This window comes from Acanthaster planci, linkage group LG02 (assembly GCF_054643075.1).
Source record: "Acanthaster planci isolate LZ-2023a linkage group LG02, COTS_SCS, whole genome shotgun sequence".
In the NCBI taxonomy this organism is placed as follows: Eukaryota; Metazoa; Echinodermata; class Asteroidea; order Valvatida; family Acanthasteridae; genus Acanthaster; species Acanthaster planci.
The window spans coordinates 16,102,382-16,118,031 of record NC_141778.1 but is presented as its reverse complement, the minus strand read 5'-3'; the positions used below and the strand labels follow the sequence as shown (position 1 = coordinate 16,118,031).

The 15,650-nt window shown below is 40.0% G+C and overlaps 2 protein-coding genes across 3 annotated transcripts in view; one reads left to right on the top strand and one right to left on the bottom strand.

The window, feature by feature from the left end:
• The window catches only part of LOC110973148 (stromal interaction molecule homolog), a 47,592-nt gene extending 39,705 nt beyond the window's left edge, over window positions 1-7,887 (bottom strand). For both annotated transcript variants that reach the window (XM_022223713.2, XM_022223715.2), the window contains exons 1-2: window positions 7,746-7,887; window positions 3,269-3,402 (exon numbers count right to left, since the gene is read on the bottom strand). In XM_022223713.2, coding sequence (XP_022079405.2) covers window positions 3,269-3,402; window positions 7,746-7,887 — 276 coding nt within the window. The remainder of the gene's footprint in view (window positions 1-3,268; window positions 3,403-7,745) is intronic.
• Window positions 7,888-8,034: 147 nt separating this feature from the next.
• On the top strand, window positions 8,035-14,786 carry LOC110973149 (steroid receptor RNA activator 1-like). Its single transcript, XM_022223716.2, has 6 exons — window positions 8,035-8,526; window positions 10,344-10,487; window positions 10,631-10,866; window positions 11,908-12,016; window positions 12,531-12,601; window positions 13,150-14,786. Exons 1-6 carry the CDS (start codon window positions 8,502-8,504, stop codon window positions 13,660-13,662), a joined length of 1,098 nt encoding a protein of 365 aa, XP_022079408.2. The 5' UTR covers window positions 8,035-8,501; the 3' UTR covers window positions 13,663-14,786.
• Window positions 14,787-15,650: the final 864 nt, after the last annotated feature.

Sequence of the window (15,650 nt, the reverse complement as noted above, 5' to 3'; positions counted from 1 at the left end):
TGTATACAATGTACATGTACATGTGTACAATGTACATGTGTACGCCTATGGTACAATGTACAATAAGTAGGCTCACATGTACAGTGTACATGGCACATGTACACGTATGTTGTAAAATTTATGTTAGTCTTTTCCCTCTAGTAATTTCTTTTAGTAATCTTGTTTTACTTTAACAAGTAGTCTATGGTATTTTTTGTGAACAAGTACACTTGTAGCCGTTATCAATGATGATGAAAGAAATATGCATACATGTAAATTGAACTTTGGTCATACAGCGTTTGATTTTTTCCAATTTTTTGGTATTGCTGAAAAAGAAAAGTTTGTTAAGCGCTCTCGAACTAGCTCCTCAAACAACAGCTTACTCCCAACTGTTGTGCAAGGTAATGTACAATTGCATGTGAAATCAGCACTCGTCATCTTTGTACATACTGGTACATGTACACCCTGTACATGTATGCATGCATTAATAGAATCAGGCCCCTAACCCCTAGTCCAATTCCCAATGCATTGACGCAAAGCGCAGACTTGCAAAATATATACATGTACATGTAGCAACAGAGGTACATGTACATGACTTACATACTGGTACATGTATGTACATGTACATGTAGTGTCAAGAGAGATGTTGATACATGTACATGTACAGGTAGTTTTTGCATAGAGGAAGGATACAGGAGTTTGAACTGCCCGGGCTACAACATCTGGCCAATAACATGTACCAGTACTGCTTTCTGGAATGCCCAGTAGTACAGTACACGTACACATGTACAGTATGTCCATAGCCAGAGCCCAGCAAGTGCCTGCTACACACCATCTGTTTCACAACCACAAAATCCCTTTGTACCCTATGATCGCCACACCAATTTTCTGCTGGTAAACGGCATCCTTAAAACTTTGTGTACTGGGGTATCTACTCCGAGCAGGACCAAAAGAGGACGGGTTTGAAATGAAATTGACAGTCCTTTGGTACAGGTACCGGTGCACATTCACTGCATAGGCATGCAAGCTTATGTGCATTTTGTTCCTTATGAATTTACACATACATACATGTAGCTTTCCAGTAGTAGTCAACATTTTGTTGGCCAGTCTTTGTCAAATTCATACCAAGTGTTTGAACACTGATGTATCGGATGGAGGAGAATAAAATTTACCACTTTGCATGGCTAATGGAACAGTGTATCAACATTTGGAAAGTTTATTCATCATGGCAAAAGTAGGTCTAATATCAGGATATTTCTCTCGCTATTTCCTGGTCAAAGAAAAAAATTGTATTAAATTGCAAGCAAAACACTGCAAGTATTGCTAGAATATTACTGCTGGGATATTACTGGCCCCACTTGTCCGGCTCAGCATTTTGGGAATATTTCTATTATTCGTCTGTCTCAGCAACAATGATCATTGAACAGAGCTGCAACTCCTTCCTCTGTGGTTTTTGGTGGGCTGGTAAAAAACTTATGAAAGGCAAACATGTTCAATGTATGTACTGTACATGTACATGAACAATATGTGTACATGTTTGTATACTGTACATGTTCATGTACATGTATAACCAAACAGTGTACGTGTACATGTACATGTAGGTACATGTACATGTCCGTACATGCATCTCAGTTTTCATGAAATGTGAAAATTACAATACATGTACATGTATGCAATTTCACATTATGGATATGGCCATACATGTACATGTACATGTATACACGTACATGTATGTACATATACATGTACTAGCATGTACATGTACAATGTAGATGAAAAATCTTGACTAAATTTTCCTTTTACATGTACATGTATGCAAGGATACATGTATGTACATGTATAGTACATGAATGAACATTGTGTTGAATGCACCTGAGTGTACCGGTAGGTATACACGTACAATACATGTGTGCGTGTAATGTACGTATATGTACTGTAGATAAACACCTTGACATGTATGCAACGCAGTGCACAATACTTCAATACATGTACATGTACGTGGGAGTAAAACCTCGTTAGTGTTTGCACACATACCGGTACTGCATGGCCGTGACATTTTCATAATTCTCTCTATTGCTCCACTTGCCCCAATTTGTTGTTTTCATTCAAAATTGCATCACATGGAATGGCCAGGCCTTGCCACTGCTCACAGTTATCTGACCAGTACATGTTTTTGGTATAATAATCTTACATGTACAGGTTCTGTAGACCTGGTCCCATAATGGTACCTAGTAAGAGCAGCTTTGACATTGACAATAAATTGTCCACAACGTACTGGTACCAGAACGTGCTCATCTCTTCAATGCAACTGCAATGGTCAGTAGTGTTTTTCCCCTTTTAACAACTACGCAGATGTACCTGGAACCGACTGCTTCAACATACCCGGGAACTCAACACCATCCAGCTGACAGTGTATTCTAAACAGCCACACCCAATTTAAGCCACTTGGCTCTCTTCTTCCAACAAATCCCATCAGGAGGATTATGCAAGGAAGGAAAAACCACAGCCGCCAATATTAAATACCGGTAGGGCTTGATAATGGCCACTGAAAGTGCACGTCCAGAGAGTGTACGTGTATGAAGATGTAATGTATTTGGCTTAGGAAGTGGCTTCTCTACAAGTACATCTACGAATCTTGAGGTCTGGCAAAGGCTTCTGGTGAAAAACAATGCCACTGGAGAGCTGGGATTAACTAATCCTTGCCTAACAAGGCCATGTTGCATTAATCAGCTAAGACTTTTGTCCAAACTTCACTGTTGGCTTCACTTTTCTGAATTTACCAGTAGGCCATCCTGCCCCTAGTTTTTCAACTCAAAGATAGCTGTATTTCCTCACCCTGCAATGTCAAAGTTTGGGGACCTTCTGCTTTGGTTCCCATAGTAAGCATGTCAAAATACTTGGGACCAAGATGCAGCCCGAAGTGCACAGCCTAATTTCAAGGAGGTGCATAAGAGATAGCAGAAAAGTGAGGCTACCTTTAGCAGAAAAATTTGCTAACCTTAAGCACTGTTTCATGGCAATGATTAGCATGGTCATGCTAATGGTTGCACACATTGATATTTCTGTTAGTCACTATGTTTAAGCAAATCTTTCCTCCAACATTGTCCAAGGATACCGGTAGCATGCCTTTAGCTGTGCTTACTGCTTGTAGTCTCTGTGAAATACACGGAGCATCTGTAATCTGTGAAATACTTTGCTAAGTAGCACCATGAAATTGGACCCAGGAGGTGAAGCCAGATTTAATTAGTAGCATCCATGAACAGAGGAAGAACCATGGTCAGCATTTTACCTCGTCACTTTCGGAGAGGTCAACATTGCCGTTGTGGTCATCGTCTATCTGTCTGTGAATGGACTTGATGGCTTCCAATCCTTGCATGTCCTTTTCAACATCTCGTTGACACACAATATCCCCTTCTGCACATTCTGCAAGATAACATGGTAAATACATGTACTTGTGTTAAATAACAATACAATTTGCCAAACAACCATCAATACTGTTTTGTTCCTTGAAATTCCTAATTTTGGCAAACAAATGTTTCCCAGCCAATTCACTGCACATGTACATGTGATCAGACCCAAGATAATTTTAACACATTTAATAAATCTGCGTAGAAACCTCCTTTGGTTTTGGGTTTTAGACCTTGGGTCTTGGGTTTTTAGTTTTTGGGTATTTTTCCCTGTTTTTACTTGTGTTTTTTGGAGAATGTTACAGTTGCACGTATACACACAATTAAGAGACAGTGACAAAGGGCACAAATTCCACGATAGGTGTACATACTGTACTTGTTTATGTACTGGTACATTGTGTCAAGAATTATCTATTAGATATACTGTACGTACATAAGCATGCCACTTCTTAGTGTACATGTGCATGTAGTATTCAAAGAAAACTGGGTCGACAATGTTTGACTTTTACCCATGTGCTTGACATGTATGCATATGAATGTACATACATGTACATGTACATGTAAATAAAGAATGATCATAGTTCAACATGATTGCAATGGTGCCAGGAACCACTGCAGACAGAAATCTGACTGGGGGATGTCAGCAAATGTACTGGTACCATCATGTGACAGTGTAGCATGATACATACCGGTACCAACACTGGTCCTGCCAGTAGGTACATGTACGTGTACATGTACCACAATCTGGAAAAAAGTTAGGCGTAATAATACCAAGATACATGTACATGCAATGTCTTCAGCCCGACTAGGGGTATCAAAAGACATGTTCCCTTAACTTTAATGCACGTGATGTTCGACGTGTATGTGTGACTAATTTCAATACATCATGTATAGTATGTTCAGGAAAGTTACATGTAGATGAGCAGAAACTAGATAGGGTACATGTCCATACACGTACAATAGGAAGCCTTGAGCTTGTACAGTGAACTCGGTACAGTAGATTCAGGTATTGTAGCGGTACTGAGCACACTGTAACTCATACCAACACAGCAAAATATTACAAGTATACATGTACATGTATACATGTACTGATGCATGCATGCAGTGTAGATGTATAACACCACACAAGTGCCTTATTACTTTCATACATACATGTATGCATGTACATGTACAGTGTACATGTACCGGTACATGTCAGTACATGTACATGTACTGCTCACAATCCTTTAGCCTTAACCCATCACCTACATGTACCCACTTGAAAAATTGGACAGTTAATTAATTAGAAAGTTAATTAATTAGAACTACACATACATGTATACGACTTCCTCAAATCTTTTTTTTTTCTAGAGGATGAACCCCTATTAACTTGCAGATGCACAGATCTGCAACTCAGGTGTAAATCCTGCTTGGCTCAGTATGTACATGTACATGTACCGGTACAGTGTACATGTAGTGCATGATTATGTGGGTTCCCTCAGAGCATGGAGCAACCCTTTAGCTTTAGCTTCATGCTCAGAGCATAGAAAAAGGACACAGAATCCTTGGTTACATTTCCAGTTTTAAATGTCCCCCTCCTCAATCCACCACTACATACAGTGGAACGCCACTATAACAAACAAGACAGGGTCCATGCTAAATGATCGGTACAGCGGTCATTCAGTATAGCGAATTTAGCTGGCGAACGTTTCGTTGCCATGTTGAATGGCGCCCTCTCTTGTCTAACCGAGATGCACCCTCTTGTGATACCCTGGTTTGCTGTTTTCGGGATGTTTTGCCGTTGCATTCAAGTTTAAGGTTTCTAGAAATGTATCTGTTTATTATTTTTGTTTTTTATTTAAACTCAAGTCAAAAATCAAGTTTATCCCAAAAGTCATGAAACTACCACTTAGGATCAATCAGCGGCGCCCTCTTTAGACTTTTGTTAGTGCTATGCCACCGTGTGCGTACATGCGGTTTGCTTCTGCACCCAATCATGTGGAGTTGCAAAACCAGTGTCTATTTATTACCGTTGACAACTACTGGCTTTCTCTTCTAATCCTTTGGGAAATAATGGTCACTTGTCATTTTCCAACATAAAAAAACACTGACTGTTTTATCATGTTGACGTTCGGGAATAACAAACGGCAACTGAATAGTGTTCTGTAGGTTCTGTGCACAAATTATTGGGAGCCAAGGACAATGTCCCGTACAGCCGAATGTTCAGTATAGCGGTGTTTGGTATAGCGGCGTTCCACTGTACATGTACATATATACATGTATATATGTACCTGTATTTACTGCTCTGGCATCCAGGAATGTCATTATTTGCCATAGGGACTGCATCCTGTCCAAATTTTCATCTGCACCTACATGTACATGTACCCAGGTAATAGCAGCTGCTCTTCAACTTACCAGAAATATACATGTACATGTTCCTGTACATGGAACTACTGACTTAGTGCCCTTGAAAACACAAGTACATGTACATGTAAATACTGTATACATGTATGTATGGTTGAATAGGTACAAATGGGCCATCTGTTTCCTCCAACTTCAACTGCACTCTACTATAATATTCAACTATTACACAAGGGGAATAAAATCGAAGTCAGTGATTTGGTAATGCTCGCTTACATAACTTGTGATGTCATCGTTTTAAGAACATTCTAGTTTTGTATGGATTTACGTATACGTCCATACATGTAAAGTACATACATGTACATGTACATGTAGTGTTCTCAGGCCCACCACCTATTTGTACCATGCACGCGATATAAGAAGCGCACTCAGAACCTGGGTTAACATGAGCACTGACACCTGGCAAACAGGAAGTGACTGTGGCGAAGCGGCACAGCGGTGGCGAAGCGGCGCAACGGTGGCGAAGCGGCACAGCGGTGGCTGTGCACTCTTAACTGCCTTTAGTCCTCATGAAATGAAGGACCCAATGTCGTGTAGTGTTTGAAAACCAGGTAGGTTACAAGTACAAAGCAATTTACATTAATACATACATGTACGTGTACATTAACATCTGAGAGAACCTGCAAAGATGAAATCCACTTTCACTACCTTGTAAAATTTAACATGCAATGTTCCACATAACATTCACGCCCTTCTTTAAATACCTTTTATAGCCATAAATTTATTCATATTACAACAAACAAGTACCGATAGTTTTTACATTAGGCTTTAAGTGATCAACCGTAGACTGAGTTGCTGAATATCAAGACGTGCAGAGGTTCAAATCCCTACCAGGAATAGGGTTTATACAGTATTCTGTCAAGACCCCCAAAATTCAAAAACTTTTCATGACTTTAATGGTCCATTTTCAAAGACTTTTTAATGACTTCCATGGTTTACAGATCGGTGCGCTTACCGCATAATATTGAAACGTGTCTTGAAAAATGTGAAACAATTTTAAAATACAAGATGTAAAAGATGAAAATTTAATGTCTTTTAATGACTTTGATTTGACATAATGCAATTGTTGTTAGCAGAGGTTAAATAAAATATTAGATTCTTTTGTTAATGTTGATTATTGCTTTAAGTTTATTAGCTTAAATATCAAAACAATTTGTGAAATATTTTGGTCTGTTTTTATTTAGGCTTCCACTGACAGACTACCACAAAATTTCAAACAGTAAATATTCATTTGCGTACAAGACCACCACATTGGACAGTTCATCATGTGTTTTACAAACTTGTACATGTAGATTTTCAGAAGTGATGGGTGAACTTTTGGTAGGATATTTCTCTTTTTTAGGCCTAGGTCAGGTAATTTTTCAGTTTCTATAAATTGATATACTGCCATACTGGTACAGAACTACAAAGCCCCTTTTCCAAGTTGGATTTTAAAAGTAACTCAACGAAAAAATGTTAATTCTAAAATCTTTGCGCATCATTTTTCTTATCCAAGCCTGGCCTTGCCAAGGGTTCCAAAATTAAAAGCACACCATCAGCAGATCAGGGGTCAACTCTCAGTTTCAGGGCATTCTCTCTAAAGTTCTAAGGACTGATTTTGTCCTTGAATAAAGGGACCTTTCCAAATACAAGGACAGTCCCTCAGTTAAGCTGTGATGTGCACCTCTACTGCCGGGCCTCCATGGATGGCATAGGCATGATAGGCCTGTTCATGTTTTGATTCTTTAGGCCTACAACTTAAGTTGGTGCAGACAGTCAGAAAAACGCCAAAATTGGCAAAAGACTTGTAATGTTAAGGAAAATTTTCCTTTTTTGTTTTTCAGACTATAACAGGGTTATGCTCACGATATCAAGAAACGCCCGTAAACAGAACTCGTTCATTCAGGCAAGTTATTATTTATTATCAGAGCGAGCACCATTCCCATTTTTCACAAAACTGATGCAACAAGCATCACCTACCTGAAAACTTCAAGCGAGAACGTGTAACACCACCATTGCTGCTGGATTCGGACGAAGTTGACATTTGGTCACTTGCAATCACGCTCAGGCACAGAAGCAAGGAGAACAACAAGCGGCATGTAATTACACCTATTTCCATCATGTCTCAGATGTCTGAGTGAAATATAACGAATGGTAAAGGAAGTCTTCAAACATTTCCCGAATTTACACGTTCTCTCACTTGTCAGTTGTTGATGATGCACGATGTCCACGCAGCGCCCTCCGTGCCAGATGTGCGAGATATGTTTGTTTTGACTAGTTTTTGCTACGTGTACTAAACAGGTAGCGCCCAAACGCGCCCAAAAGAACGCAGGGGGAGTTCGCAGTGCTTGTGTTCTTATTAGCCTCCTCTTCGAGCGCGCGAAATAGCCGCCCTCTAGGATTTAATCGGCCATTCGACTTTTTAATCCACCTACATATCTGTTGGTCTGCAAGTTACAGTTTGCCCCGTTTTCCAAAATTTTCGGTCACATAATATTGTGGCATAAAGTTCTTGTATAAAGAGATAAATATTTCTGTTTTCTTGTCTTGAAAAACCAAAGCGCTTATTCACAGGTTTTAACAGCGCGGGTAAAGAAAAAACAATTTGCAAAAGTGTTGCAAGTAGACCTAGTACTGTTTTCGCAATTTCAGTAAAAGTTTTTGACTTTTATTCCACGGACTCATTCTTGCATGAATCAATGGTGTGACAATTGAAAGAGCTTGACACTTTCAAAGATGGCAGCTAGGCTTACCAGGCCAGGTAAGTTTTCCTGACATTTAGGCTTTTTCATTTTTATTTCATTCATGTAATTGTCAATCATGAACGGGATGATAATTCATGGTCGTGGGGGTGAAATTTTATCGTTAATTTTAACAAATGCAGAAGATCTTGCACTGATTTGCAGTCGGAAACAAAGTTTAGCCTAGAGACAAAATCAATGTACATGTAGCCTACATGTACATGTAGGCCTAGGCCTAACTGTAGTTTTTTGTAGGCCACTTCCTACTTGGCCCATAAAAGTGACATGGTTAATCATCTAACCATGACCACGATTTTACCACATACATGTACCAGTTGATGTGGTGGTCAGCATGTCATGGTTATGCATGGTCAGATGTGGTCTGGAAAGACACAAATGATCAATGACATGATTGACCAGCTGACCCTGGCAGGTATGTTTAGGGCAAATTTGACACCTTGCATAAGTTTAAACTTGCACAACAATTGGACATATTGGAAAGAGTTCTGTTACGCCCCAACTATAGCACAAGTCCCAACTATAGTTGGGACAGTCCCAACTGTGGTACTGCAGTTGGGCTGACCCAACTATTGTTGACCAATATCTGTGGCAAATGTCTCATCATTATCCAAGTCAGTGTGTCTCACACTTGACACAATTCATCTAAAATGTGGCACTTCATCTGTTCATCCAGCCCTATGACCAATGACATGACATTTGTAAACAATATGACTTTTGCACATGCTGGACACATCATGCACACAGGACCTCTCTGCTGTAGTTGGGCCAGCCCAACTGTAGCACTCTAGTTGGGACAGGCCCAACTATAGTTGGGACGGGCCCAGCTATAGTTGGGACAGGCCCAACTATAGTTGGGACTGATGCTATAGTTGGGGCGTAACAGTTCTTTAACCTATGTCACTTCACCATAAGCCATATTGCAAATACTGCAGGGGCATTGTGGGAAGGAAAAATATTTGCTCCTTTTTCCTTCTCACAATGCCTTTCTACCATTGTGCAAAATCACCCATGCTGTATTTGCGATAATGCTTACGTAGACATGTATGTTGGCACCATGTGCACTTGTACCGGTATTGTAAGCAAACCATGCTACAAATGTAGGAGCACGGCAGATGACGAGCCCCACAGCTCTTGGCGTTGGACACAAGCGGTCAATACACTGTATGCATGATCACTCATCAATTTTTGCATGATTGCTTGATCTTACTGCATAATTTGTTGATAATTCTACCATCAACCAATCTCCTTTTCTTTCTAATTCACGATTGGGAAATATTGTTTCAAACAAGGGAATTAAAGTTAGAGATTTCATGCAGAATCAACCAATCATGCAGAGCACTCAGACAATTCGGGGGATCCCTTCTAAGAACACCAATTTTTGTTTTGGACGGTAGTCATGAATATTAATGAGCTAGTACTTGCCAATTAGAATTACAACTCTTTGCTCATTCATCCCCTTGACCAATCACATTCATTTTCACCCTGAAGTGATTGGTGTCCTTCAAACAAAGACAGTAAGGGTGTTTTTTCCTCTTAGAAACTTTTGAAAAGTTTTTCATGATTTGGAAAATGTTCTCTGGTATACTATGCATGCACTTGGGAAACTGATTTCATTTCTCTTTAAGCAACTGGTTTGAATGAAGTTTGTTGACATGATATTTATCTTGGTATTGCCAGGATGATTGAAGGTTCATCATCCAATGGCATCATGTGATCATCACTTTCATAAACACATGGATTCATTTTTATCGATACTTGTCACTGCTGGCCTACATGTACTTTTACCTGTGTCTTTTGTACTGCATCGTCTTAACAGGTAACCCCGAGCGTGGATGGAATGATCCACCAATGTTTATGTATAACAAAGATGGCCAAAAGGTGCAGTCATCACCCAGGAAGAATCCACTTACTCAGAGGGTTGGAATGTCTCAGAGCTACACTAGTTCTATCCAATCAACAGGTACTCATGCTTGTTTTCCAATGCTAGCTTAAACCCAACTTCCAATGGGCCTTTTCCAGAGGTTGTGGATTCTGTGGAACAAAACGGAAGCAGTTTCCGAGAGTTAAAGTTCTTCCAATTTCTCCTCCTTTGTTCTCCCCAAGGACACAACAAACCTGGCCCCCCTCCTGCAGTTTTACCAGGAGCACCACCAGTTGCCTCCGTTCCTCCTCTTCAGCTATTCAGCAGTCCACCGACTGAAGAAAATAAGATGTCACCTGCAAGGTCAAGTGAGGTCAAAGGTGAAGAGGAGGAGCAGTCGGAGTTGCCAGGGGACATCTGCATCACCACCATGGCCAAGCTGAGGAATGTTCTTCAACTTTGCCAGGAGAAGTTAAAGGTGCACAAATGTTTTACTGATGCCATGGTGTCTCTCCAAGGAATATATGTGGACCAGGCCAGTGAACCGTGGCCCACTGGGAGTGTGGACAGGTAGAGAATGGCTGAGTGCAACAGATGCAACAGAATGAAGAATTACAAGCAAAGTGGGAAGCAAATTCAAGACGGCAATTATAAAATTGGAATGTTGAAAATGGGTCATAGAGGCAAAATCTTGATATGTGAAATATATGATAAAACTTCAATATTGTTCTACAAAAATATTCCCAAACTCTATCTTACAAGTACACAATTTAATTTGGAAAAATATGGAAGGCTGCGTAGCACCGTGATCAAAATATCGACGAGAATATAATATCAAATCAGTGCTCCGAAATATGTGATTGCCTTCTTCAGGGCAAGCAGATTGAGAATCTGCTTGCCCTGAAGAAGGTACTCGGCAATCACGTATTCTCGTCGACACAATTTAATTTGTTCTTTTTGCATTGGGAGATGTTAATTTTTGTATTGGGTGTTTTGCCTGTCCCTCACTTGTAATAGATACTGTGAAAGTCTGTGTATAAATAAGACCAGTGCTTATTGGTGGAAGCTGGGGGCTCTCAAATTAAGCTTTTGATGGCGTAGGTCAACACCAACACTCTATTCTTATTTGCACCTTGGGCACCAGACTATATTGGGCACTAAATCCAAGGCCCGGCCTCAATTTGTGTTGAAAAACCTTCACTACTCAGAAGTACTTTTTGAGAAATTTTGCTCTCATTTTTTTAATTCTAAATAAATAATTGCAGAGGCTATTGTTACAAGTCCTGTCTTCACCCCCAGAGAGATATTTTTCAATAATTTCTTGATTTAATGCCTTTATGTACATTGCTTATTTTGGGATACATGTATGTTGAGAAGGATCTGATTCCTGACAAAGTTAGCTTTATTTACAGTGTATATACACTTTTCTTGATTACAAAGAAAAGATCCACATCTGATATATCTGAAAGAGCGTTCCTAAACCTGGCCTTAACTTGACCCTTAACCTGTCTCTTTTCAGGTTCGTGTTGCAGAAGACATCAAGAAGAGAATGGATGCACTGAACACTGCCTGGACTGGGGGTAAACTCTCTGCAGTGGTGCAACAGCGAATGGATAAATTATCAACAGGTTAGGTGGTAAAAACCAAAAGTTATAACAAGGTTGATGTACATGTACCATATTGGAAATGAAAAGTTGGGACGTCATAGCTTCAAAAATTTCTTTCATATCCATATTAGAGACAAGGACCAAAATGGGCAATTTGTTTTTATGAGTAGGTGTAAATTGGGCAATCCTACCCAACAGATTAAAGTTAGGGTAAAGATTTTGATTTACCTTTCGGATTCAAGTACTAACCTGTCGATTCTTGGCTAGTATGTGTGTTAAGGAAGTCCACAGAATTGGACCTGGTCAAAGCATTTAAATTTTGTCAGCAAAGGTTTTTGAAAAGCACTGAGCATAGGATTCTCATACTAGTCCTTTGCATAAGACGGGAAAGCATGTAAGGAATGCAAAGACCAGAACACTTTATTTTCATAGGCGAAAGTGCATATGCACCAGGATAAGTTCTGAAGTTATCGGGATTTGGAGGCACATTACACTAGGTGTTTTTATTCTAGCTGCATTTTATATTTTGTCACAGCTCTTGCAGACAGGGATTACACTCAAGCTCATGATGTACACCTGTCCCTGATGGTGGACTATGTCGCAGAGGTCAGATATATTTTGACTTCCTTCCTGCATTTGTTGCATTTGAAGTTGCGAACAGTTTACCATGAAATTGGTATTATTCTTTGACAAATATATATCACATCTGATACTGGTTCATGTGAACACCAACAACTGAACTACCTCAGTTCGTTGATTTGATGCCCCCTCCCTAAAAAGGTCAAATGAATAATTGTTTCATTCATTTATTAAGTCATTCCAATATTTGACTGCAATATTTATGTCACTTTCAGAGGATCAACTTCAAATTTACAAATAATTCCAAGCATCTGTCTTTAGCTTTTTTGTGCTTCGCTCTTTACTTACACTGAGCTGATCTGTTTTGGCTGGAAAGGACACTCCCCTAGAGTTCGACATCAGATATAAAGGCTTTGTTTGATTTGTAACCTTATTGCGATGTAGTCCCTCAAAGACTACTATTGAAGTATCCAAACAGTTGACAAATGATTGTGAGAACTAGGCAGATCTCTTCTTCCCCACCAATGAAAATTTCCTTATTCTTAAAAGGATCATTAACCCCCATCTCTCACCAGGTGAGTCAGTGGATGGTTGGCATCAAACGCCTCATTATGGAGGCACGGACAATACTCCCTCCTCCTCTACCCTCTTCAGAAACAGGAGGTGGGCACATTCTCGACCAGCCAACTGACAACAGCACAGAGACTGACAAAGACAATACCGATCAGGTGGAAGAGGCTGTGAATGGCTCCCCTCCCATTGTATCTGCAGCTGCAAGTGGCGAGGACAATCAACAGACCCCTCGCGATGGAGAAGGTTCCCAGGATGAAACAGGTCAATCCACAAAGGAGCAAGAACTCAAGGAGACGACAGCCGTCCAAGATGAAATCCCTCCAGCCGGTGATTCCGAGAGCCAGCTGGCTGGATCAGAATCATCACCAAGGCTTAACAGGAATGAAGAGGGTGAAGCCAGTGACTTCATCAGACAGTCGTCCTCAGATGAAACAAAGGAATTGCTGGACAGACTACCCTCAGAAAAGACAGCCGAGTCAAGAGGAAAGGAGGCTGTCATCTCTGACTCACACTAGTGGATCAAGACTAACTTGGTCTTAATACTGTAGACACTTAAAGCTGCAAAATTATGCGGTTGAACATTTTCACAGAGTACCTAGACATGAGTGCACAGCTAGAAATCATCATGTCTGTCATGAGCTACTCAAATGAACATTGGCAAAAGCCGTTTGCCACTGTTTGCCCTGTTATTTGTGACTGGCCTTATGAAAGGACTTGTGGGTTAACTCATCAACTACAACACTGATTGAATTTGCAAGAATTTGTAGTGTAGGATCCATCAGTTACATCATACATCTCATTTTTAACACGACGGCAGAAGGTTATACATGTATATGGCATCGCACATTTTGGTAAAGCATGGGCATTGTGATAGCCATATGTTCCCTGCATGCATGGGATTTGACTTCTGGATTTGAGAATCTGCAGCATGCCATGTTAGAGCTGAACTTTTTTTTTAAGTCCCCACAGTGAATGGCTTCATGGCGGATGATGTGGGGATTTTCTATACCAGTTACCAGGGAGGACATTTAGACATGTCATGTCATTTCTGTATACAGTGGTGGATGGTGTCCGTAATCATCCCAATGCTTGAGTAATCCCCATTCCTCTCACTAATACATTTCTAGCATTCCTGTTTCTCCATTGAATTATATTCAGCTTCTAACCGATGCAGGCTTTGCAGTTCAAAGAGCCATGCTCTTTACATATATCAGCAGCTGCTAGATTGAATTGTTAGGATGAGAGATTTTAAGTTCTGATAAAACCAGGAATGTGCTTTGTTTATTTTTTATGGGCTGTATTTCTTTAAAGTGAAATCATGCTTTCGTATTATAAGCAGGGTTAAGAGTGTTCTGTCCTAAAGGCTTAAAAGAGATTTTATTTTTGAATAAGCTTAGAGAGTATGGGCATTATATCACAAAGGTGAAGTTTGAATAGCCACAATTTAGGCCTTAATATATAGCTCTGAATGTAAGTAAAATCATTAGACATTTTTGGTGAAGAATTAATCCATGGTTGAGATAAGCGCTGGTCATTGTAGTCATTTCACCGAGTTACCATAACATTGTTCTTGAATGACTGCATACAAATTATTTTCAATGACCATGGTGAATAAACTTCATTTAATGGTGCTCTGTGATGTATTTGGTGTGTCTGTGCTTATGGTCAGGAGTGTAACCAATAACTTCTCCCACTGGATATTTCTCCACTTGCAAAAGATAAGCACATATGAATATGCAGACCAGTCTTTGTACTGTCAACTTTTGTCATAAATAGCACAGTCGTGACAAAATGCTGTTGTAAAGAACGGATTTCAAGAATCCCAATTTCTTGAAGTCTTCTGTTTTTTCCTCACTCGTTATCTAACATAGCCATCGTTATAACAGTAATTTGTCTGGTTAGTGATACTTCGTTAAAATGACAGTGACTTTTATGTATTCACTCCATGTCTGTAGTCAGAGGAATGCAAGCTGCTCTTTTGTGCTGTGATGAAAAACATCCAAATTGGAGCTAGAAAAATACAGTGTACCACGTTCGGCCATTCCCGCCTCCATGGTTGGACACTGTTCACATCCCCAAGGTTAAAAGTAAATTAAAAACTGACTGGGAATTATGTAAATGAACTTCAATCTAATTACCTACGCCATGATATGTCACTCTCATGTCGGCCGGCCACAACCAGGAGGAAGCAACACAGATTATTTTGTTAAAAAATATGACCCTGGTACGCTGACAAGAAAAAGGATACGGAGAAGGGGGTGGGATAGTTGCCCGATCATGTCCAAATGTTTTGAAAAGGCGATTTGCGGTCCAAGTTACTTTATAGCTCCATGTTTGGAGTAAGGTATATGGTTTGTTTTTAGGGTTCAAGGTCGGGATTTTGGTTCTTATTTTATTTCAGAGAATATGGAGGTAAAGCAAACGCAGCAGAGTAAAGATCAAGGGGTGGGCAGGGTTCGAAAATTGCTCGTTCCCCAAAAACGAGGTGCTACATCACGCCTGC